The sequence below is a fragment of the Gracilinanus agilis genome, chromosome 3 (assembly GCF_016433145.1).
Source record: "Gracilinanus agilis isolate LMUSP501 chromosome 3, AgileGrace, whole genome shotgun sequence".
Lineage (NCBI taxonomy): Eukaryota > Metazoa > Chordata > Mammalia > Didelphimorphia > Didelphidae > Gracilinanus > Gracilinanus agilis.
This window is the reverse complement of record NC_058132.1, coordinates 65,969,112-65,993,010: the sequence shown is the minus strand read 5'-3', so window position 1 is coordinate 65,993,010 and position 23,899 is coordinate 65,969,112. Positions and strand designations below refer to the sequence as shown.

Below are 23,899 nucleotides of genomic sequence, written 5' to 3'. Positions count from 1 at the left end.
CCTGACTACTTCTTGTACTTGTCACCCCAACTAGAATGCAAATTCCTTGAGAATAGGAATTGTTATGTTCATTCTCTCTGTATCCCCAGTACCCAGAATAGTGTCTGATACTTTAGAAGGCCCTAAGTAAATGCTTGTTGGTTGACTGTTCCCCTTCACTACTAGTTCACTGTTCTCTTCCTGCCCCTAACGTGTGAGTATCCCTTAAAACTCAGTCCTAGTCCTCTTTTCTTCTCTTTTTATAATCTCCCCCTGTGATTTCATCTATTCAAGTGGGTTGAATTATCATCTTTGCAAATGACTCCCAAAGCAAAAATTGCTATCAAGGATTTGTTGGAAAATTGTCTGCTGAATATTCAGTCAATACCTGAGACATGCCAATGAATTCTATTATCTCTCTCCCTAAACCTGCCTCTCCTCCCACATCCCTTGTTTATCATGATCACTACTACTATCTATCACTAATACTATCACTATTACTGTGCTTCTAATCACCCAGGCTCAAAACTAAGTCTTTTTTAACTATTCCTTCTCCCTCACCCCTATCCCTTCACCCCACTTCTAATCTGCATTACAACATGGGCATGGCTGGATTCTGCAACCTTCCATCTCAGATTCTGTGAAGTCCTGTTGATTATCCCTACACATTTCTTTAATCTTCTCCCTACTCACACTGCTACTTCCTTTATTCCTATCAACTCTCAATCTTCTAATTCAGGAAGACAAGTTCAAATCCAGACTTGGACATTGACTAGTTGTGTGACTCTGGGCAAATCACTTAACCTTTGCTTCAGTTTCCTTACCTGCAAAATGGAGATAATAATAGCACTTACCTTCCAAGGCTGTTATAAAGATCAAGAGATAATACATGTAAGGCATTTTGCAAACCTCAAAGTAATATATAAATGCTAGCTACTACTACTAGGACTGTTTCCCCATGCCTAGTACTCAATCCCCCTCACTGTTACCTATCAATACTCTTCTTTTTAAACTCAGCTATAGTGCCACCACCTCTATGAAACCTTTCCTTATCCCTCATCTGAATGTTATCAGTCAACCCTTATCATATTCCATTTCACTTTATGTTTTCAGTCCCATGAGTAGACTATATAGCAAGTACTGTCATTTTTCATCCTCATCTCACCAGTTTGTACAAGGTAGGCGTTTTATAACACACCTTTTAAAAAAAATATTTCTCTGGGATGATTGCAGTCAGTTCTGCATGAATTCAGGCAGGGAATAAACTAGATAACCTTTTAAGGAAAGCCCCTTTTCCCTCGGATTATATATTCATATAATGACCAAACAAGGAATGAATAGGAAAAAACAACAATTGTATTTCAGTCAATATGAATTTTTTACACTCTTACATCTGTTGAAGTCTGTACAAACCAAAGCATTCCTGCTTTTTAAAATTTCCATTATTACAAACATACAAAGAAACAACCATGTTACTAAAAGTCACCTATTTAGTTTCATGATAAAACAGTGTTGTGATTTTAAAAACCAAAATTTCAAATCCAGGGGTCCCCTCCCTCTCTTTTGAAATCTAAGGAAAAGTTAGAAAATGTGTGAATTTGTTTCATATTAAATGTCAAGACTTTTCAAAAAAGATTTAGTACAAAACTAAGCTCATAATTTTATAGTATCACACTTGATGAACAATTTTTCAATATCTAAGGTTTAAAAAACAGTAACTGTCCTTTTCTTCAAACTCGAGCAAATATACCTGAAAAGTATTATGATTTTCTTTATTTAAAAGGTTTTGATTCAAAAATATACAAAACTAACTGGAAGTCCTGGTCCCCTTGTTTGGAAGGGAACCTGGCATTTCAAATGACAACAATGCATGGACAACACACACAGTCTATACCCCATCTATATAAGGCAAAGAGATCCATTTCCAGATCAGTTTTTTCCAATTTTTGAATTACTCTATTTGTGAGATTTCTGAGATGTCAATAGACTAGAAACAGCTATAATACTAAGCCACCAGTGCAGTCTATTCTTAATGGTAGTACTGTTTCTAAGAAATGTATGGAAGCTGAACTTATACCTATAATTATGGTAGCTTAAACTCATTCATCTCTTCTGAAAACACACTCTCTCTCCCCCCCTTCCCACTGGTTTTATCTCAAATTCTGACTTGGGCATATGGTTAATTCTGATGGTTATATCCTAGTGGATTAATGGAGCCACGGTAATGGGTAGTATGTTTCATGACCACAGACTGCAAACTCTAATCCCAAGCAGTTTTCTTCCAAAAATATGATGTATTGACAAAAATTAAGAGTATTATCATTATTAAGAATATGCAGGGACAGCTAGGTGGCTCAATGGATAGCCAGGCCTGGGAGATGGAAGGTCTTGGCCTCAAATTTGGCCTCACTTCCTAGCTGGACAAGAAGTCACTTAATGCCAAAATGCCTAGCGCTTACTGTACTTCTGCCCTTGGAACTGATACTTAGTCCAAGACAGATGGGTAAGGGTTTAAAAAAAAAAAAAAGGGTATGCAAATAGAACTGCAAATCTATTCCCACTATTAAACAAATAACCCAAAAGTGCATCACCTACTGAAAGAAAGTCAGTGAGTCATCTTCTTGGACAACACACAATTATGGCTAAGGATGGCCCATATCCAAAAAACACATCTTTCGGTTCTATTTCCATGCAAACTTGGGGTGGTGTCACACATACATACAAACACACCCACACCCACACACATGCAAACACCCCAGTACTTCTCACAATCCTTCCCTCTCACTCCAATAGTCTGTCCATCCTGAGATACTCAGCTCGTCTTAAGACGCACACTACAGTTAGCAAGTTTTCCAATTCAGAATGTTCCTTGGCAATGACTTGATCTGACAACTGGTGTTGGGAAGGAAAGGGATTTAAAAAACAAATAAGTGGCAGTGTGAAAAAGAATTCAAAATTAATTACATAAAATGATTAGGAAAGTAAAAATGTCCAGTACAACCTGGACAAATCTTTCTGCCATTATCTAAAGTGACAGAAATTGGAAATTCCTGTTCCCTTCTAAAATATATACTCAGATGCCCTTTCCTCAAGGGGTCTAAAAAAAAAAAAAGCACCTAATGCCACACTTCTGAATCCAACTATTTCACGCACCATAACCATCGACATTATGCAACAACTAGGTATCAAACCAGATGAAATTGGCATCCTTTTCTGTAGCCTAAATGGAGATTGGGGTGTTTTTTCCAATAGTCATCACAGCCCTGTCATAAAGAAAACTAGCTGGTCTAAGTGTTTCCCCTTCTCAAGAAAAAGGGTTTTTTTGTTAAATAAATAAACCTCTATCTGTATATAGTACAAAGTTCATAGTATACTTGGAAAAAAAGTATCCCCTGAAGCAGCAATTTTATTGAAGAGTGGAAACCTCCACTGTGTCAAGTCCCCTTAGGGTGGCAGCTTCTGAGATCAAAAGGTGGCAGTGATAATATTTACTCAATGCCAAACTATTTGCTCATGGGAATTATAGGATGCAGGGATGGGGAAAATAATTCCTTCTGCACAAAATAATGAGCAGTTGCTACTCTAAAAAATGAAAAGCAATACAAAAAAAAAAAAAAAATCGAGAGATCTCCATTAAACCCTGACACCTTCCAGCATGAGGTCCTAATGCAATACAACACACCCGGTGTTTTCACCCTGCCCACAGTCACAGGATAAAGAGGGACAACTGTCACTAAAGGAGGCTCCCAGGGAAGCCTGCAGTTCCCAGCCACTATGCCTCCAGCTCCAGTCCAAGACTCCACATTGCTGCTGCTCAAGAAGCTACCGGGCTATTTTTCACGGAGAAGTCATTGCTCCCGACTTCTCAGGCTTTTTGCCCTTCGACAAAGCAGCTGCTTGCTTCAACAGCTCTCGGTTTTTGGCCTGGAAATACAGTACAAGGACAAGGTTTTAACAGGTGGGGACATGTAACCTAAACAAGACAGGAAGAATTGCAAAGGCAGAAACCCAAGTAGGAAGAAACCCAGGGGTAGGCAAGGAGGACAAAGAGAGCAAAAGAGTTGAAAAGTGTTGTACAAAAACAAAAGTAAAAACAAAAGTCACCAATGAACATGTATGGCCCTTGAAGGAAATGAAGTTATCCTTAAACAAGCCTCACAATCACAAGGAACTCTTGTCACCCTGCTGTGCAAGGGGTTATATACATCTACAAACCACAGAGCTTCTTCTGTAATGACTAGAATCTATGATCTGATATCTGAAAGTATAGTCAGCTTATATGAGGTCAAAGAAGGTACAAAATTATAAATATATTTTTGAATAAATTAAAACTAAAATGATCCACAGGTAAAAAAGGAAGATATGTATAGATTTACAGATTTACCAAACTATGAGAATAGTTTTCCAAGCATTTGTTCCTTTAAAATATAGCCAGCTATAGAGACATATTTCACCACATTCAAAGAAATTGCATCACCTGTAATTGCTCAGTGACTTCTTTGTGGGTCTTTTCCATCTGATTCATCTTAGCTCTCATCTGAGATTCCTGGTACTGCAGATCAGCCTTCAATTCAGTAATCTGAAGGGAGACAGAGAAATCAGAAGGAATTCCTTTGCACTAAGGAATATGGTAAATCAAAGATCTTGATGATTTCTCCAAAAGATCATTAAATCCATGGATCCCTTCCCTTAAAGGTCCATATCTAAACCACCTAAAACCAATGAACTGATTTTCCTTTTCTTAATGATCTTTAGAAGATTACATCAGTTTTCCAAGTAATATGTAACTAATATAACCATCAGAAAATTTTGTTCCATGTAGTTAGAATCCAGAATCTAATTAATTTTTTAATTTTTTCTTCTCTAGACCAAATAATTCCAACTTTAACTTTTCCTCATGACAGTAATTTTCCTATACTGAATTTCAGAACAATTCTAGAGATTCTCTTCAATTGCTCCAGTTTTCTCTCCCAGTGAGTGGTATTAAAAAAGATGGAAGACATAATTCACATTAAACTATAGTGGAAAGGGTATTTTGCTACTACTTGCATTTAAAAGCCCTCTTCCTTAGAATAAAATCTTTTATCATCCTTTCAGTTCTTAATAGGTGATCCTAGGACTCTTACATCTTTTCTGCTGGGACAAACATTTCTTATCTTCTATTTCAATAGTAGTCTTTTGCTCTATAAGTACATTAACTTATACTAGTACTTACTGATTTTCAGGTTTTTGCCTGTTTCTCTGATCTGAGTCATTAAAAATTCTATTCTATGGGGCAGCTGGGTAGCTCAGTGGAGTGAGAGTCAGGCCTAGAGACAGGAGGTCCTAGGTTCAAACCCAGCCTCAGCCACTTCCCAGCTGTGTGACCCTGGACAAGTCACTTGACCCCCATTGCCTACCCTTACCAATCTTCCACCTATGAGACAATACACCGAAGTACAAGGGATTAAAAAAAAAATTCTATTCTGAACTTTTATTCTAAATGAGATGCTAGAATCAGCATTGGATCTATGAAAGGCTGATGTTATTAAAAAACTAGTAACTGACATCCCAACAAGTTCAGTTTCTAGCTAATAAAGACAGCATAGCTAGACTGCCTACCTTCTCTTGATAGCAAAAAAAATCTACTTGGGTTTAAAACTGCAATGAATATATAGGAAAGAAAGAAGAGTGAGATGAGTTAAAATTTTATGAAGTGAGGACCACTCTCTACTATTAACTTTCTAAATTAAGAGGCCTATTCTTAACATCACACAAATGAATTATCAGGGAACAAGAGAGTGTAGAATCCTAACAGATTAATATTTCTTTCCACAACAGCTCTCTATTAGCAATTACCTGTTATCTATTATAGCAACCTTCCTATGCTCAAAGACGTACTCTATCATAATACACTACATATGTATGCATACACACATACAGTTAGAATGTTTGAACCAAAAATGATACCTTCTTCTCTTTCTCTAAGATCATTTGATCCTTCTGATGAAGCATCTTCTTAAGTGTGGCCACTTCTTCCTTCAGTTGGGCAATGATGACAAAGTGATCAGTGCCTGGAGAATCCAGAGCTAAGTCTGGTGAAAAGCTGCTTTTAAAAAAGAGGGAGAGCAAGAGATTAGATGGATTTCCTATCCACTCTGCTTGTGGTCCCTGGAGCCAGGGTCTGGTTAAAGTCATTGGATAACTACATCTGAACCGTTCCAACAATGCGCCTGCAAGCCAACCTTTTCATTCACATTTAGTACTCACATAATGCCTCAGTAGCTCTAAGGAGATTTTTATCTGTATCTGAGCTATTTTAAAGATCTTCTTGACTTAACATATTTACATTTTATTATTTTGTTCTGAATGGAATAACAAACTAGTTTCCTGAACAAATGACAATTTGGAGGACTTCGCATTAACTTCTCAGAGTCTCACTTTAGATGTAATCTCTCTACTTTCAAGCAGAAAAAATTATAATTTGTTAGAACTGTTGAACAGCTGCATTCCAACTCAGAGGCAATCTCATCTTAAAGTAATAAATGAAGAGAGACTTGATTTGGAGAGAAACTAGGTTTACCCAAACAGTTAAGTAACTTATCATTAAAGAACTTTAACCATCTGGCTACTGTTTTATTCTCTCAATAAAGAAACTTCCATGACTATCAGGCACAAGAGAAAAAGAGGGGAATGGTGATAAGAACCCTGGGACCACATGCTAGGATTTCCCCCTGGATTCATTCCAGAGTAGAAAAAGTGTGGAGAATTCCATCTTGCCAAAGTGGTAGTGAACTGTTTTTGAACCTGCCCTTGCTACTTATTACCTGTGTAAACTGAACAGTATAAGATGAGGGAGTTAAGACTAAATGACCCAAATGTCCCTTCCAGCTCCACATTTATGAATCTAGAATCCTATTTCCATACATTTTCCATCTATATAATTCCCAAACAAAATTCTAATTTTACTTAATTAGCTTTAAGCCAGGATTAGTGAATTTAGTAAAATAAACTCAGTGAAATGAAAGCACATGCTTAAATGCAGGTAGTTTTACCCATGCAAAAAAAACTAGAGGCAGAGGTGGTCAAGATGCAAGAAAGGGTGAGCAGAAGCAGATCAATCATTCCTTATTACATTCACACAGTGAGACCAGAGAAGACCAATGGGACCAAAGAGTTGCTGGCCCTTGATACTTGTGGGGAAGTGGCAGCTAGTACCCAGTGTCTAACCTGCAATGCCTCCTCCCTGTGAGGCAGAGCTAAGAGAGTGGTGTAATGTGGGAGGACCCTGGCCCAATCTCTAGCCTTGTATCCTCAGGAGTAGCTTTTCTTTTTAGGAGAGAAGGTGCTCTTCTCTAAGCAAAACTGACAAAAAGAATCTACAACTGAAAAAGGTAAAACAAGTAAAAGTGATGAAATAGTTAACAATTATATTGGTGACCTGGGATGGAGGAGCTCTGAGATCTAAGGCTATCCCAGACACGGAGCAAGAGGACACTGTTTCTGCAGAAAATACCTTTAGACTAGTATTTCTTCCCTTTGCTTCTAGCAGGGCATGCCTACCAGCCCTGCAAGCCAGTCTGACTTTATCACAGTTCAATCAATGGCAATTTTGGCAGTGTTAAAACTCCAACAATTCTTGAGAATGAACAGGCCAACTCAGTCTAGCAACTTTCCAGGAAGGGCTCAAAATATGAATTTAAGTGGAAGTTTCCTACTGGAGTTTAGTCAAGCACCATAACCCCATAGAAAGACTGAGGATCAGAGATCTGGAGGTTAGTCTTGATTCCAAAACTGATAATTTTACCTTGAACAAGAAACTAAACCTCCCTACAATGGTAATAAATGGCTAAAATGGCTAACATTTGTAGAGTGCTTTAAGGTTTTGCAAAGTGCATCACATATATTTAATCCATCAAGTTCTGGCTTTCTGCATAAATAGGTCATAAGCCATTCATGGCCTCTCAACTTATTCAAGTATTCACAGTCCCATTTTTATAAGGAAATAAGATCCAAAAAAGTGGTTCAATGACTTGCTCTCGATTACTAACCAAAAAAGTTGCACTTATGAAGCACCTCTATGCCAAGCACTATGCTAGGCACAGAACTGAATCCAGGCTTTTTGGTTCCAAGTTCAGACTCCACTAACCCAGAAGAATGATGGGACAAAAGGAGAAAAGGAGAAGAATCAAAAAGAAAAGAAGGTTGAAATCATCAAAAACTCTGCCATATTTTGGAGGAAAGATTCAAAATCAGTCTCAGAGGTTAGAGGAAAAAAGTGAAGAGGAAAAATAATAGGGACTAGAAATGTTTTTTTAAAAGAGGAAGCCCCAAGGCTAGCTACCAAATACTGATGGTGTTTTCTCTTAACACTGCTCTGACTTAAGAAACAATCAGATGAATCAGATTAAAAGCAACTGCTATATTTGTCTCTTAAAGAGTACTATAGAAATGTAAGAGCTCCCCTCTCCAAAAAATGTGACACTTTTTATTAAGATTTCAATAAGGCAAAACTGGAAAGAGAGGTGAAAAAGAGGCAGTAAAGAAGGAAAGATGGGTGGAAAAGAGAAATGAAAGGCTAAGAAATTCTAAGAACATGAAATTTCTGATTAATTTAATTAAACAAATAACATGGTTTGTAGAAGGTAAAGCTATTAGCTCAAAGAAATGTAAGGTTTTGGGATATTCTTGATAAGGGAGGAATGAGAAACACAGTGGGAAGTTTAAGAAATTTGCAGGAGACAAAAGAACATCAGAAATCAAAGGGATAAAATATAAGGAAAGTGTAAATTTGTTAAGTCAGCACAGCAAAGGAGGGAATGTATACTGAAAATTAAGGAATTGTGGGGCAGTTGTAACAGTTGGTTGTTTAGAAATGATAGTGACTAGAACAGGTAGTTATGAATGGGAAGCATTTCAAAAGAAGTTGTCCCAGGGACTGAAGAGGATTGGATAAGGGAAAACTTATTTTCATTCAGATTTCTTTAAAATTTTCTGCTAAAAATTTTTTTATAGTAAACTGGAGTAGAAATGCATAGAGTTGTAATAAAGAAATATTAGAATAAAAATTTGTTTTTTAAAAATATATATACTTATATGCATTTGCAAAATCTATTTTTAACAAAAAGTATGAGAATGAAACATGTGAATAGCTGTTTAGAAGAAAGCTTCTATGTAAAACCTAAAACAATTACTAATGATCCCTTAGTCCAGAGTGTATCTGTTATTAAGCAGGACATTCTGAAAGTTTACATTTGTAGGATTAAGTCTTAGCGCTCACTAGGCAGGACAATTGTCCTACTAGAGAAAAAGCAGACATCCTAGGTAATTGGATTATAACACAGAACAGCAGTAAGAATGGAAAGGTATTAGTATAGTCCTAGCTATGGGAAAGACTCTAGAGTTAGGCCAAAATAAAGTAATCCAAGGAACCCAAATGACAAAGAATCAAATATTATACGATAAACTTTATAGCAAGTTGGCTATTTTTTTCAGGTTGTTTAAACTTTACCTCAGATTCAGTAATGATCTAGAATAAGCTGCAGTTAAACTTTTGGGAAGGCCCTGGCCTTGGCTCTTGTAAGCAAGCCTCAGTGCCTGCCTTTAGCATCTTTCACTTTAAATCCTGCTGCCACATATTCCTTGAAATGTTTCCTTACAGGCCTAATCCAGCAAGCTGGAGGTAATAGGAAACAACTTGCACTAGCCCTGGGGCCTTTAGAGCTTCTCAGGAGCACTAAATCTGACTAGAAAGAAGAAATTCCTTACAACTCTTTTCCCCATTTAATTTGCACATTTAAATTAGGCATTTTCAACAAGTAGATTCAAGAAGTCCAGAATCAACAGGATCAGCTATCCGAAGAGCAGCTGTGAGGGATTTGAAACAAGTTGAAATGATGGCTAATGAGTGATAACTGAATTTAAAAGACCTTCTATCCCACTAAAATAAACAAAAGCCAGCCCTGGAGAGCCTGCACGATGATCTGCTCCCGATTTCAGTCTACTCTGGAGGGAGATCCTTTCCAGAACGGAGATAATTCCAAGGATTTAAGGGAAGAGCATGTCAGGTGATCTCACTTCAGGATGCCAGTGCCTGGAGGAACAGGATAATGGTTGGCACCAAGACTCTGTTGGGAAGCAGCCCACTGCACCAACACGGACGGGGCACTCTGGATATTAGGACAAAGCAGCTCGTAAGAGGAAGGAACGCTGAGAAGGAGAGAGGAAAGCGAGGAATAAAAATATGCATTTATACAAGTTTAAAATTAAATATATAACTATATATCTATATCCATCTCATGCTTTCCTTATACAGCTTCTGAACTGGTCACAGAAAGTTCTCACTTTTTCTTTCTGAACAAAAGGAAAAAGACATCTGTTTTCAAGCTAACTTGACTGTTCTACCTATCAACTAACAGACTTACATAGCCTAGGGAGTGCTCCCAGTATAGTTCACATGAAAACGTGTCCCACAGTTGTTCTTCCAACCTTAGAACTATTATTGTTACCATGAAAGCCTATGCCTGATGAACTATAGAATTTAAGGGCTTTTGGATTGTTGTTAGAATTCCACTGAAGAGAACAGAACCATAGACAAATATCAACAAATACAGGCAGTGATACAAACACCTATATCTACCAACTGGTCAGTGTAATAACCCAGGTTTGGCCTAGCAGCAAAACATTCTGAAATGTGTTCTTCATATAGAAACTGCACATGCATCTCATACATACAAACACATCCACATCTATATCTACACCCACAAAAACACAGACACACACAAACTAGCTTACCTGTCTCCATTAGCTGTGATAGCATCAAACTTGGATTTCTTCTTTGGAATTTCATTCTGAATTGAAGATGTAGACAGTGTTTTTTGGCTTTTAAATAGCAAAGAAAAAAAAAGGAATACATTAGAAATAGATAAAATTTTAAATGAAGTTTCATTTCCAAATGTGACTACCATAAAAGACCCAGGGTATAGCTATATAATATCCTAACTTATTTTCATATTATTTAAGTGAATCATGCAAAGTGCTTTTCAATTAGAGATCCTGGTTCCTAAATGGCTAAATACCTAGAATAGCAGCTTACATTTACATTGCTCTTTACAGTATAACAGTAATCCACATTCCTACTTAAGCTCTAACAAAGCATTTTCCCCAAAAATCACCTGTAAAGTACTTAGAGCAGGTATTATTATTCCCACTTTGCAGATGAGGTAAAAAGACTAAGAAAAGTCAAGCACCTTGGCCAAAGTCATCCTGCCCAGGTAAACAGTACAGCCAGAACCCTGGCTCAGTTCTTCAATCTCTGAGGCCAGTGTTTGGTTCACCACATCGTGTTGCCCCCCCACAAACTTCAACAGAAAGTTTCTGAGTTGCATTAGTGGCCATGAAATCAAGGTCAATAAAGGCTTGATCATATCTAACCTGCTAAGCTCTGAGGCCCAAATACAGTGTTAAAAATTTCTGCTTTCAGACCTGTGGGGTTCACCCTTATTCTATTTCTGAAATCTTCAAAAGCTGAAATATAGCTCAAAACTATCTCTGGTCTCCACTTAGCCCAAACATAAACCTATACTAAGACAAAGTTGCTATGGTCTAAAGCAGTGATTCCCAAAGTGGGCGCCACCACCCCCTGGCGGGAGCTGCAGCAATCCAGGGGAGAGCAGTGATGGTCACAGGTGCATTTGGGGGTGGTGAATAACTGTAAGGGGGTGGTGATAGTATGTGACAGGGCACTAAGGAAAGGGGGTGGTAGGCCAAAAAAGTTTGGGAACCACTGATCTAAAGGAACCACTCTAGACATGGTGACAAAGTGAAGTCCAACCCTCTTTCTAGCCCCACACTCTATTTCTCAGAATTAAAAACTAGCTAGAGCAGGGGTCGGCAACATGTGGCTCTTGAGCCATATCTGGCTCATTTGAGGGCCAGATAAGGCTCTTTCTGCAGGAGCCATAAAGTCCATTTTTTTCTTAGGCACTGTTACAGGAGCGGCACTGTGAGCACTGTACGGCTCTCACGAAATGACATTTTAAAAAATGTGGCGTTTATGGCTCTCATGGCCAAAAAGGTTGCCGACCCCTGAGCTAGAGGATAGTCTTACCTAACCCTAGAGCATGGCATAAAACAGGTTAAATATCTCTCAACCTCACGTGTTGCTCTGATGTTTCTCATTTCCTCACTAATGAATTTCACCAGGTTTTAGCTTCATTTATTGGACTGCTTTAGATACCAGAAGATGATGTGGAATATTGGAAAGAATATTGGTGAGTTCCAATCCCAGATCTGCTACTGACTATTTGACCCTGAACAAACTCTCTGCCCATTTCCTTGTTAATGATATGCTCTTATTTATTATCAGAGAACATGGTCAAACAGAACTTCTTAATCAGCAATTCTCATAAAATGCTGGACATTCTGAAAAGGAGTCTGTGATTCTAGTCACAACAGGACCTCTTTCTTATTGGTCATCCAGATGAAAAGGTCTGGAAAGTGGTTCAGACATTTGCCTAAATGAAGAGTAAACAAAGTCCTCCAACCTCAAAAGACAAAATGGCAAAGTTTCCCTCATAAAGAATGCTTAACTTTGGATGCAACCTGAAAATAACCCTATTCATTTCAAGAGTCTTAAAAATGTTATGTGTGATCATTATGCAAACTTCATAAAAATTTCCTTAAAGCAATCTACAAAATATGCCAGTAAAACCTGATCTCTTGTGGAATGGACTCTTATTCTTTTGAAATGTATGGTCTGCATTAGGTAATCTCATAAATGAGCTTTTTCTATTAGAAAATACAGAGAATTATGCAAAATATCAACTTTCCATCTAAGGTGAAGAGTTGCCAGTCTGGTTTTTTAGATAGCAAGTCTCTGCATTACCTGTTAAAATGGCTCCCAGAACTTAGCCGGCTGTACTGCTCCTTCTCATGGTGGCCTGCTCGGGACGAGCTACTCAGGTGCTTCCGCTGTTCTCTAGTCTTTTGTAGGACCCGCTTGTACGATAACGTACAAAGCCAACACAGCAACTTCCCATCCACCTGAGAGAGACGAAGACAAGATAAAATGAAAATGCTTATATGTCTGTTTCTTCCTAATTCAGAATACACAGATCCATGTTGAAATCTTCCAAAAGAGAAGATGCTGAGGGTTAGGGGGGACAGGCAGTGGCGGCGATCTGGGAGTAGAGAAGAACATGACTACAGCGACTACTGCCTTTAAATCTGAGAGGTTATCATATAGAAACAGGACAAGAGTGATTCTTCTTAGCCTCAGAGAGCAAACAGAACAAGGATCGATGGGTCTAAATCAGTGATAGGCAAACTTTTTAAAGAGGGGGCCAAAGGAAAGGAAATGCTTATCTGTCCGTCTGTTTCTAAGGCAACTCTTTCGAAGTTTCATTATATTGTATCCTACTCATTGTATTTGTCAGATTAGGAATAATGTCGTGTGGCTGGAGAGAACATTTCAGGGGGCCGTATCTGGCCCATGGGCTGTAGTTTGTCCATTACTTGTCTAAATTATAAAGAAGCAAATTTCTGCTTATTTAAGGAAAAATTTCTTAACCACCTGAGCTATCCAAAGATGAAATGGGCTACCGTCAGAGGTAACGAATACCCCATCATAGAGATTTTCTAGTCAAGGCTTGATGCCTTTGTTAGATGTGATAGAGAGGAATGCTTCTTCAAGTACTGGTTAGACTAGATCAGGAAGTCCATGAATAGATTTCTGGGAGGGTCCTTAAACTTGGATGGAAAAAAAATTTTTTTTTTCACTAATCTTTGGTTTCCTTTGTAATCAATGTATTTTATCTTATACATTTAAAAACATCATTCTGAGAAGGGGTCCATAATCATCAAAGTGCCAAAGAGGTTCAATGACATAAAACAGGATTAAAAAAACAGGATAAAACCCCCAGACTAGATGGTTATTGACATCCCTTCCAAATCTGAGATTCTGTGACAAAAATGTCTCTGTAGTACTAATAAGGAAGCTAGGGGAGGAAGCAGGGAGGAGTGAAATATAGCTATAGAGTTCTGCCAATATCTCTGAGGAATCACAGCAGTAAATGGGTAAGTTTCCAAGATAAAAACTATCCCAAGTAGAGAAAAATAAAACAGAAAGGAATCAACCCACATGAAGATATCTAATGCCCTTCTTTTTGATGTGAGGGAGAAAAAAAGCCATGATCATTAAACTATAAGCAATGTTTTACCTTTTGGAACAGCCCCAAGTAAGTGATCCTCAACAAAAATCTTAAAAATAAGAATCCTTAAATACAGTGCAAAAGCGTAGGAAACATATTCAGTGAGATTGGTACTAAAATAAAAACCAAACATCAGTTCTGATGGAGATTTTCACTGTATGTCTATATCTTGTTAAAGACTTTCCTATGCGTTATCAAAAAGCCTATGTGACAGGGTAGCAAGGTGGTTAAATGAATAGAGAACTAGGTCTAGGGATAAGAGGTCCAGGGTTCAAATGTAGCCTCAGATACTCCTCAGATGTGTGACCATTGGCAAATTGTTTGACCCCAATTGCCTAACCCTTACTGCTCTTCTACCTTGAAACTGATACTTAGTATTGAGTCTAAGAAGAAGGTAAGGGCTTTAAATTAAAAACAAAACAAAACAAAAAAAACCAACAGGGGGCAGCTGGGTAGCTCAGTGGATTGAGAGCTAGACCTAGAGTCGGGAGGTCCTAGGTTCAAATCTAGCCTCAGACACTTCCCAGCTGTGTGACCCTTGGCAAGTCACTTGACCCCCATTGCCTACCCTTACCACTCTTCTGCCTTGGAGCCAATACACAGTATTGGCTCCAAGACAGAAGGTAAGGGTTTAAAAAAAAAAAAAACCAAAAAAACAACTCAAGAGCCCAGGCCAGAAGTCATAATGCTCAGGGTTCAGTTTTTTAATTTTTCATTTACAAGCTGGGTCACTAAGGGGAACCACTTTATCTTTTCTCATCTCAGTATTCCCTTCTGTAAAGTGGAAATATTGTCTGCCCTACCTCACAGTGTTATGAGAACCAAATGAATAATGAAAGTAAAAAAGGTTTTGAACACAATAAAATTATATAAAAAATACTAACAGCTAATATTTATGTGGTGTTTTAAGCTATTACTGAGACTGTCCTGTCAATCCATTCCACATGCCTACTGTGTATTTTATTTTTAGCAAAGGAGAAAATCTGACTTCTCAAAATGTTAAGTCTAAGCGTATGATAAAAAATAAGGCAGTCTCTGGAAAACTTAACCTAGTAGCACAATTTAATTAAACAAATATATACTAAATTGATGCAGAGGAAGGTAAGCAGATTCAGGAACACAGTAACAATGTAAATGGAAAGAACAAAGAGACTGAACACTGTAAATTAAAATGACCAAGCTTGGCCATAAGAAGAGTGGAGAATGTGTGCTGATATAAAGGAGGCTGGGAATGGGGGATATTTCATGAACAGATAGAGTTGATGTGTTAATAGATTCTGAACTACTTTTTTCCTCTTTATTTTCTAATTTTTGCCACAAGAGATTCAAAGGGTATAAAAATAGATATTAATACTTTAGGAATGCATACTTTTATTGGTGTGGTTACTCCTTCTACCAATATAGACTGTGTTTCGCCTAAGCTGTAATCAAAAATACACATTGCCTGACTAGTGGCCAATAGTCATGAGTTTCCCCATATTCCACGAAGCTGATCCCAGGGTGACAGAGCCCAACCCTAGTCCCTCACTCTTTTCCCCAGCTTATTAGGCCTTGCCAGAATTTGTACTGACATAACCTGGAGTAGCCTTCAATAACTCACTATCATATCCATGCCCTCGTGATGCAGCACAGTAGAGCTCCACTAAAAGAACAGTGGAGAACAAAGAACAAATAAAATATCTAATCCTGACTTGAAGGAGATTCCTGCATTCAAGAAGTTTATAATCCAAAATCCACTGAGTTTTTTTTAATGGATCTTCCTTTCCAATTCAATAAATGAGGGTCTACTCTCCATTAAAGTAATGCTTAATAAATTTACAATTACCCATCAAGAAAAAACTAATAACTTAGTAGGCAATCCAATATATTAACTTGAAAAAACTATACCTTCAAATTTAATTTTGGTCTCAAAAAGAATATGTGGAGAAAAAGACTCACCTTCTTTCTGTCATCTTTCCTGTCAAAGGCACACTGTTGTTTGCACTGTTCACAAGAGTATGGCGGCCCATACTTCTTCTCTGAGTTTGTACAACGCTGACATTTATTGCCAATAAATGCTGCAATAATGTTGCAATACTGACAAGGCTTGGGCTTCAAGAAAAGAGAGCAGAGTTAGATAAAAGCTAGAACAGCTACAATAACAATAAAAACGTGTTGTTTTTACACATAGATTTTTTGGTTTGTCCTGCCTTTTCCCACTTCTGGGTCCTTGTGTATACCCTCACCAATGCTGGCCCATTCTCTACCTAATGAAGTCCTTCTCTTCTTTCAAAGCCCAGTTATCACCTCTTCCAGCCTGATCCTTCATTCTACAAGTGAGGATTCATTTCTTGAATTTCTCAGGCTACTCTGATCTCTCCTACACATGTAATCCTTTTCTAATGTTCACTTGACTTACCTGTCTCACTTCCCTACTGGATCATAAGTGTCTGAAAAGCAAAGGTTACTATTTTTCATATCTGTATTGCCAACAGTGTCTGAGTGTAATAAGCTCTTGAATTTGTCTAATTGAAAAAATATGTCCACTTTTCTGTGCACTGATGTGTTTCAAAGTGTTAAAAATAGACGAATAGAACCAGCCCTTTGTAGAAAGTATCAATTTCTTTCAATCTCCTTAAAAAAAAATTCTTTTGCTTTGGGAGTGCCAAAAATTTATGAGATTAAATAAATTAAATAACTTAATATACAAGATTTACCTGATTCCTACTCTTCAAACAGCTGCCTTGGACAGATTTAAAACCCACACAGGAACTAAAGCTTGTAGCATACAAATTTTAAATTAGCCTATAGATGACAAAGGAGTGTGGGAAGGCTTCTTAGAACTTGGGCAAAATCCAAAAAAATGGAGATACTGTACACAATGACTAAAACAATATAAATGGAAACAACAATCACGCAAATGTTGCATGATTATAATAAACAGACATGGCCCCAAAGAGGAGCTGAAGAAGTGGACCTCCTTCCCTTCTTGGCAGAGGCCATAGGCATTGGCAGTGGAAAGCCTGAGTACTCCAACTTACTCAGGTGACAAATTGGCCAGCCTAGCCAAAGTGATCTCTTCCCCCTCTTTCTTTTTTAATCCTTGTTACAAGGGATGGCTCCCCCAGGGGAAAGATCTATTCAGAAAAGATATCACTAAAACATTTTTTATAAAGTAATTCTTGAGAGGAGTCTACTTACCGTTCCATACAACTTTACATTCTGAGCACATTTCTTGCATATTGTATTGGTTTTACTGTTAAAGGAAAAATGCATAAAAATCTTCATGAAGAAAAAATTGTTTTATCTAGAAAAATAATCTCTAAAGATTGGAAAGTTGTTTTTCAAAGAGCAGTTTAAAGATAATACTCATATCAACTGAAATATCATTGTTTGGTGAGTGACTCCCTCAATGACCTGCCACCCATAGGACACAGGGCTGTGAAAATAAATCATTTGGGGCAGGTAGGTGGCTCAGTGGTTTGAAAACCAGGCCTATAGAAGGGAGGTCCTGGCTCAAATTTGGCCTCAGACACTTCCTACCTATGGGATCTTGGGCGTGAGTCACTTAACCCCCATTACCTAGCCCTTACTGCAATTCTGCCTTGGAACCAATAATCTAAGACAGAAGGCAAAGGATTTTTAAAAAGAAAAAAATTAATAAAATTATTTCGGATAGAGGCTACCCCTTCATTTCTAGCAACTAGGGATTGGGGGTGGGGTGGGGGGATGTCAATCAAGAATTTAGCAGATATTTAAACTAAGTTATCTAGTGATTGCTAGTATTCCCAGTACCACTAGATTAATATAACTGGTGACTTCTCTTACAGACTGGATCAGCAAAAAATATGAAATCAGAACTGAAAGGTCTACAAGTGAATAGGTAGGAAAAATAATCCTCAATAAACAAAGAATTTGGGGGTTCAGAATTAAGATGGATTAGGAAAAGTAAGTGAGATAAATTTTGGAGGCTATATGCCTACTCTTTTGGCTTCACTCAGAGTTGTTTCATGATCTCCTTTCTAAGTAAAGGCATAAGAAAATCACAAATGTGGAAAAAAATTCTGGATGCTGAGATTTAATATCTGTCTGTACTTGTACAATAGTTTGTTTTCAATAAAATCTAAGCTCATAAAAAAAGTAAGCATACCCTTATTCCCTTTTTGAAATTCTAAGTGCCATAATACAAACCAAATGGGCCTTTGAGCTAATGATCCAGATTTGCAAAAAATGATTAGCTCCCTTTCTAAATCCATTTATTTCAGGGAAGTTTCTACCTAATGTGGCATTCATTTGGAAACAATATTCAGAATAATCTCATGGCTCCAAAAGAATATAAAAATATTAACAACTCAATATATTCTAAAATGTTATGACTAAGTATTTTTTCCAGGCTAACTGTAAAAGAGAAATACCATAAAACTGTAGGGTTATTCTTTAAAAAAAGAAAGAAAATCAAAAAATTGAAAAAATTATTTGTCTAAAATATCTCCCAGAGCAAATTATCATCTATTACTAGAGTATAAATTAATTTGTAAATAATTCAAATGAGAGTTTTGCACTGCTATACTGCCAATCCCTCCTCATTTGTATGTTGCTTTGAGGTCTTTTCCCCACCAGGTAGGTAGTGGAAATATTTAATTATCCCCTTTCTACAGATTAGGAAACAAGTTCAGAAAACTGAAGGAAGAAACCTGCCCAAGATCAAACAAGGGAATCCTAACCAATAGTCCAGGTCTTCTGACACCCAATTCTTGCCACTGGACCCCATCTTCTTGACAGATATGAACCTATTCACTCAAACAGCTTTTCAACTGTGCATAAGCCTATCTATCAATCACCAAAACTGTTTATCCTCATTATATTCAAAATTAGTTCACACATGTGAACTAAGAAAACACAAAAAGAAAAATAGAACCTTTGCTAAGTATGACAAGAACTCTAATCCAAAGGCTGAATGTTGAAGTTCTGCATAAATTAGTCAATGGGCCTTGCTGAGAAGGTTGCTCTGCATAAGAGGGTCCATAATAAAAGGCTACTTTGTTGTTCCCAGGAAGACATCAGTTTTTATATTTATATATATACACACACACACACACACACACACACACACACACACACACCCTGGTTTTTTCAGCACATTTCTTAACAAGGTGATGTAGTGAATCCAATTTTCGTATGTAATTCAGAGATAATAAACCTCACTTAGAACAAGATTCTCATATTTCCAAAAGTAACTCAGTTCTATGAAATACAGAGATAGCCCAAGTGAAGACTATTTTTAAAATTATAAGTTACAATAATGAAGTGGCTAGGGGCTAAAAAAATATAAGTAGCATGAGTAAGAAATGAAGCATTTTAAAAGAAAGTACAATGCTTTCATGTGGGGGTAGGTAATATGTGTTTATTAAAAAAAGGCAAGAGGCATGGAAGCTTTACCTTTCCTGCTGGAACTCAGTCCTACAGTAGGTACATTTAACCATAGGATGTGCAATCCGACATTCCTGTAATGAAGTACAATTATTAAAGTCAAGTGTTTAAAGCATTCATTAACAAGTATCTAAAGGGAAAAAAAACAAATGGAGACAACACTATGCCGGAAAGAACCCTGGAAATTATTTGTGTCACTCTGGCAAACCATTTATCCCATGCTTCGGTCTGCTCACCTGCCAAATAAGGAGGTTGACTTTCTGAGAGGTGATATAAGAGAGAGAGGAAAGAGCATGTGAAGGTTTGGAGCCAGGGCACCTAGGGTTAAATGCCAGTTCTGCTACCTACCACAGGCGTATACTTTGGGCTAGTCCTTCAACTTTCTGGACATCAATTTCCCGGTAAATAATCATTTATTAAGCATCTATTATAGGCCAAGCACTAAGTTAAGCACTGGTAATACAAGGAAAGACAAAAACAAGGTTCCTGTTCTCAAGGAGTTCACAGTTTAATGCAAATAATGGAAAGTACCCGCAGAAGTAGAACCAGGAAAGGTCTCCTGCAGAAAGGGATTTGAACTTAGTTTTGAAGGTGAGAAGGGAAAGCATTTCAGGAATGGGGGATGTTGAGGTGGAAAGGGCATGGAGTCAAGAGAACTAAGTGATGTGTGTAAAGAACAGCAAGTTGGCCCACTGGATAGAAGAATATGTGGAAAGAAGTAAAGCATAAAAAGGCTATAAAGGTAATAAGTGATCAGGTTGTGAAGGGTTTAAATGCCAGATCTGATAGTTGACCCTGGAGGATCCTGGGGGTTAAGGACACAAGACCTGATCATTTGTAAAATGAGAGGGCTGAACTAGGTCATCTCTAAGGATAATAATCAAAAATACAAATATATACCTATTTCTAGTAACCCAAATGGGTATTTTGAGATGACACAAGGCACTCAAGAATCAAAGTTCTAGTAAACAGTGGCAGAAGATGCCCTATTCTCATCAGTAATGGGGAAAAAAAAAACTGGGGCAAATTGGGAAAGATTATTATTTTAGAATGTTTAATGTATCATGCTCCAAAAAATATCAAGATATCTGCTGGCTAGGTGACTTGTAAATATATGTCACTTCTCTATACTCAATTCACCAGAAAAATGGGAACAATGCCACTTCATGGAAAATCAGACATCTTAGTATTAAAGGGGTGCAGATCTAAAGAATTACCAGTAACTGGTCAAGGTCAGAGAATCAGAATGAGAAGAACAAGGGATCTTGGATATACTCTCTTCTGGTCTCATTTTAGAGTTTTAAAAATTGAGACCCAGAGAGAGAAAGTGATCTGCTACGTGCCGCATGATTTTGAGCTGGAAAGGACCTTGGAGATTATTTAGGCCAGGTCAGTCCCCTCATTTAACGGATAAAGAAAGTGAGGTTTTAAAGGGTTAAATAATTTGCCAAACTCACCAAGATATTAAGTAATAAACGTTACACTCAAATCTAATTCCTCTGTTCCAAATCTAGTGTTTTCCCCACTATGCCATTAGGCCAGAAGGAAGCAGACAAATGGGACAAAATGCCAACGTTGAGGCTTTGATTTCTTCCGATTGTCGGGCTTCATGGCCAAAAACCTATTTACTGTTGTCTCTAGGATGGGTGGGGCTATTTCTTTAAATTCACAATAACAATAGCTAATATTGATAGAAAGTGCTTTAAGGTTTACAATGCGCTTTTATTACAAGAGCTATTTTTATTCCCTATTTATAAAGAAAAGAGGTTGTGTTAGGCAGCTTGTTAAGATCTCATAGACTCCAAATCCAACCATCTATTCTACTCTCAAAGTAGCTTCGGCTCTCCCCAGAAGACCACCAACCCCAGCCTCTCGAAGGAGGAAGATCGCCTCCCGTTCCTTAGCAGGCAGCGGGTAGAGAGACGAGCGCGCTGAACTTGCAATCAGGAAACCCTCGGCTCGCATCCAGCCGCATCATAGCCAGTAAGCCTAGGCAACCCCTCCACCTCTTTGGGCCTCGGCTTCCCCAGGATACAAGGAGAGGATTCGTCTTGGTCCCCTTCCAGCTCTCTCTGTGCAGATGATCCTCAGACGCCAGCAGCGAACTCCCGCGAAGAGGTCGAGTTGGACAGGTGCCCCCTCTCATCCAAGAACCGAGTCGTTGCTAAGCACCGGAGGAAGCCGCGGGCGGGCCCACGGGGGCCTGCAGGCAGTCCCGCGGAGGCGCGGCCAGGCGGAAGCTCGCCGGGGGTGTCCGCACCCTTTGTTTCCGACCCCTCTCCCAGCTCCCCCAGATTTGGGGCCCAACCTCGAGGCACCACCAGGCCCCGCTGCCGCCGCTGCCGCCCCCTACACGGGTAGCCAACGGCCACCGCCCCCTCGCGGCCCGCCGGCCCCGCCCCGGCCCAGACGTCCTGCAGCCCGCTTGCTGCCGCCGCTCACCTTGCACAGCTGCTGCCCCTGAGACAGCGCCTCAAAGGGGAAGCGCTGGTGGCATTTGGTGCAGGCGTAGAGCGCCGCCATGTCCCGTTCCGGGCCTCAGCCCCAGGCAGCGCTCCGAACTTGCCCCGCCTCGGGCTTCGCTTCTCCCCCCTGACAGCTCCAACCCCAACCTGTAGCCACCCCAGTCGGCGGCGGCGGCGGTAGCACCGGCGGGGAGGGGCAGGGAGGGCGCGGTGGCTCTTTCCGCCCACTCATTGGCCGGTCCCGATGTCTATCCTAAGAGGAGAGGCGGAGTTCGCAGGCGCGGGACGCTCCGATTGGGTCGCCCGGACGGACGCCATAAGTGACGTAACGAAACCGCGGTTATGTAAAAGCCAGGGTCACGCGGGCGGACGGTCCAGAGAGGAGGGGCCCTCGGTAGAAAATTTCACTCTCAACCCGCAAGCTTCACGCTTCTGGACTGCGCCTACTTTCTTTTCACTGTCCTCTTTCCTGCTTGCCCCACCCTCGCAGTTATCACTCACCCCGGGAGGGGGGAGGGGGGGAGGGAAGAAAACAACAAAACCCCAACTCGCAAGTCTCGCGAGAGACTTCTGCCCCTGCTCCCTGGGAAATTTAAAGGCGTTGTGGGAGAGTCGCACCTCCTCTAAGAAAAGGGGCGGGATTTGGTGGGAGAGGCGAAGATGGATCACGACGGGGCGGGGCCTGGAAAAGAAAGAGGAGAGGTAGCGCTTGTGGGGCCGGGAAGAGAGAAAGGTAACGGAGAGTCAGGGCGGAGCCAGATCTGGGAGGAAAAGCTGAAGGTGGGGACAGGGCGGAGCCAGAGGGCAAGTGTGTGTAGGGAGTAGCATCCATGGGGGATGGTCTGTGACCTGCTTCTGGAGAAAGGTGGCCCCGGGCTCGAAGTTAGTAGGGTAGATGAAGGTGATTTGAAGAGAGGTAAAACCAAATCCAAGAGAGACTGCACAGAAAGGGGAATGAAGATAGTATTATCTTGCACTACCCCATATGAGGGGGAATGGGAGCTCCTTTTCCAATTGGGAAGAGGAGGAATCATGGATGGAGGCCCATCTTAGAGGGAGCCCCCTCATCAGGGAAAAGAATTTTTTTAAGAACCCTTTCTGTTTTAGTGACAATTCTATGAGTGCAAGGGCTAGGCAATTGGAGATAAGTGACTTGCCTAAGGTCACACAACTCGGAGTATCTAGTCAAATTTGAACCCAGGTCCTCCTGACTCCATGCTTGGGGCTTTACTGTGCTACCTAGCTGTCCAGGGAAAAGAACTCTTTAAGAGTGATCTCATTCCATCCCATCTTTTCCAACAGTTTGCCTTTTTTGTCAACCCCCGGCTACCACTTATTTTCAATCTCTCCTCTCGATTCATTCTCTGTTGCCCACAAACATGCCTATGGCTCTCCTCCACCCTCAAAAAAATCTTATTTGATCCTTTCATCGCCATTATCATGGTCACTCCTTTCTTAATCCTTCAAATATTAAACCTTATCACTCCACTGAAATCGCTCTTTCCAAAGTTATTAATGCTCTCTTATTTGCCAAATCCAATGGCCTTTTCTTTTTTTACTGAACATTTTTATTTAATTAATTAACTTAGAATATTTTTCCATGGTTATGTAATTTACGTTCTTCCTCTCCCCTCCTTTCCCCCCTTCCCCAGCCAACAAGTAATTCCACTGGGTTTTACATGTGCCATTGATCAAGACCTATTTCCATGAGTGATGGTTAGAGTCTACATCCCCAATCATATCCCCATCGACCCATGTGATCAAGCAGTTGTTTTTCTTCTGTGTTTCTATTCCAACAGTTCTTTCTCTGGATGTGAATATCGTTCTTTCTCATAAGTCCCTCAGAATTGTCCTGGA

General features: G+C 39.4%; 1 protein-coding gene across 3 annotated transcripts; it reads right to left on the bottom strand.

The window, feature by feature from the left end:
• Positions 1-1,313: 1,313 nt before the first annotated feature.
• Positions 1,314-22,100, bottom strand: FAM76A (family with sequence similarity 76 member A). Of its 3 annotated transcripts, XM_044667932.1 has the most exons (9): positions 22,020-22,100; positions 19,587-19,651; positions 17,349-17,403; positions 16,107-16,259; positions 12,845-13,002; positions 10,753-10,839; positions 5,929-6,064; positions 4,457-4,558; positions 1,314-3,903 (listed from the first exon to the last, which is right to left on the bottom strand). In XM_044667932.1, the coding sequence occupies exons 1-9, from the start codon at positions 22,098-22,100 to the stop codon at positions 3,817-3,819; spliced, it is 924 nt and encodes a 307-aa protein (XP_044523867.1). In that variant the 3' UTR covers positions 1,314-3,816. The 3 variants fall into 3 exon arrangements, with proteins under 3 accessions (XP_044523867.1, XP_044523868.1, XP_044523869.1); XM_044667933.1 differs by lacking the exon at positions 10,753-10,839; XM_044667934.1 differs by lacking the exons at positions 10,753-10,839; positions 16,107-16,259.
• Positions 22,101-23,899: the final 1,799 nt, after the last annotated feature.

Bases quoted from the DNA above. Each gene is read 5' to 3' on its own strand.
- FAM76A (XM_044667932.1), bottom strand. From the start codon at position 22,100: ATGGCGGCGCTCTACGCCTGCACCAAATGCCACCAGCGCTTCCCCTTT. The intron at 10,840-12,844 runs GTAATGCAGAGA...GCTATTTAAAAG, and splicing joins TCTGGGAGCCATTTTAACAG to CCAAAAAACACTGTCTACAT. The intron at 3,904-4,456 runs GTGATGCAATTT...CTGTATTTCCAG, and splicing joins AAGTCACTGAGCAATTACAG to GCCAAAAACCGAGAGCTGTT.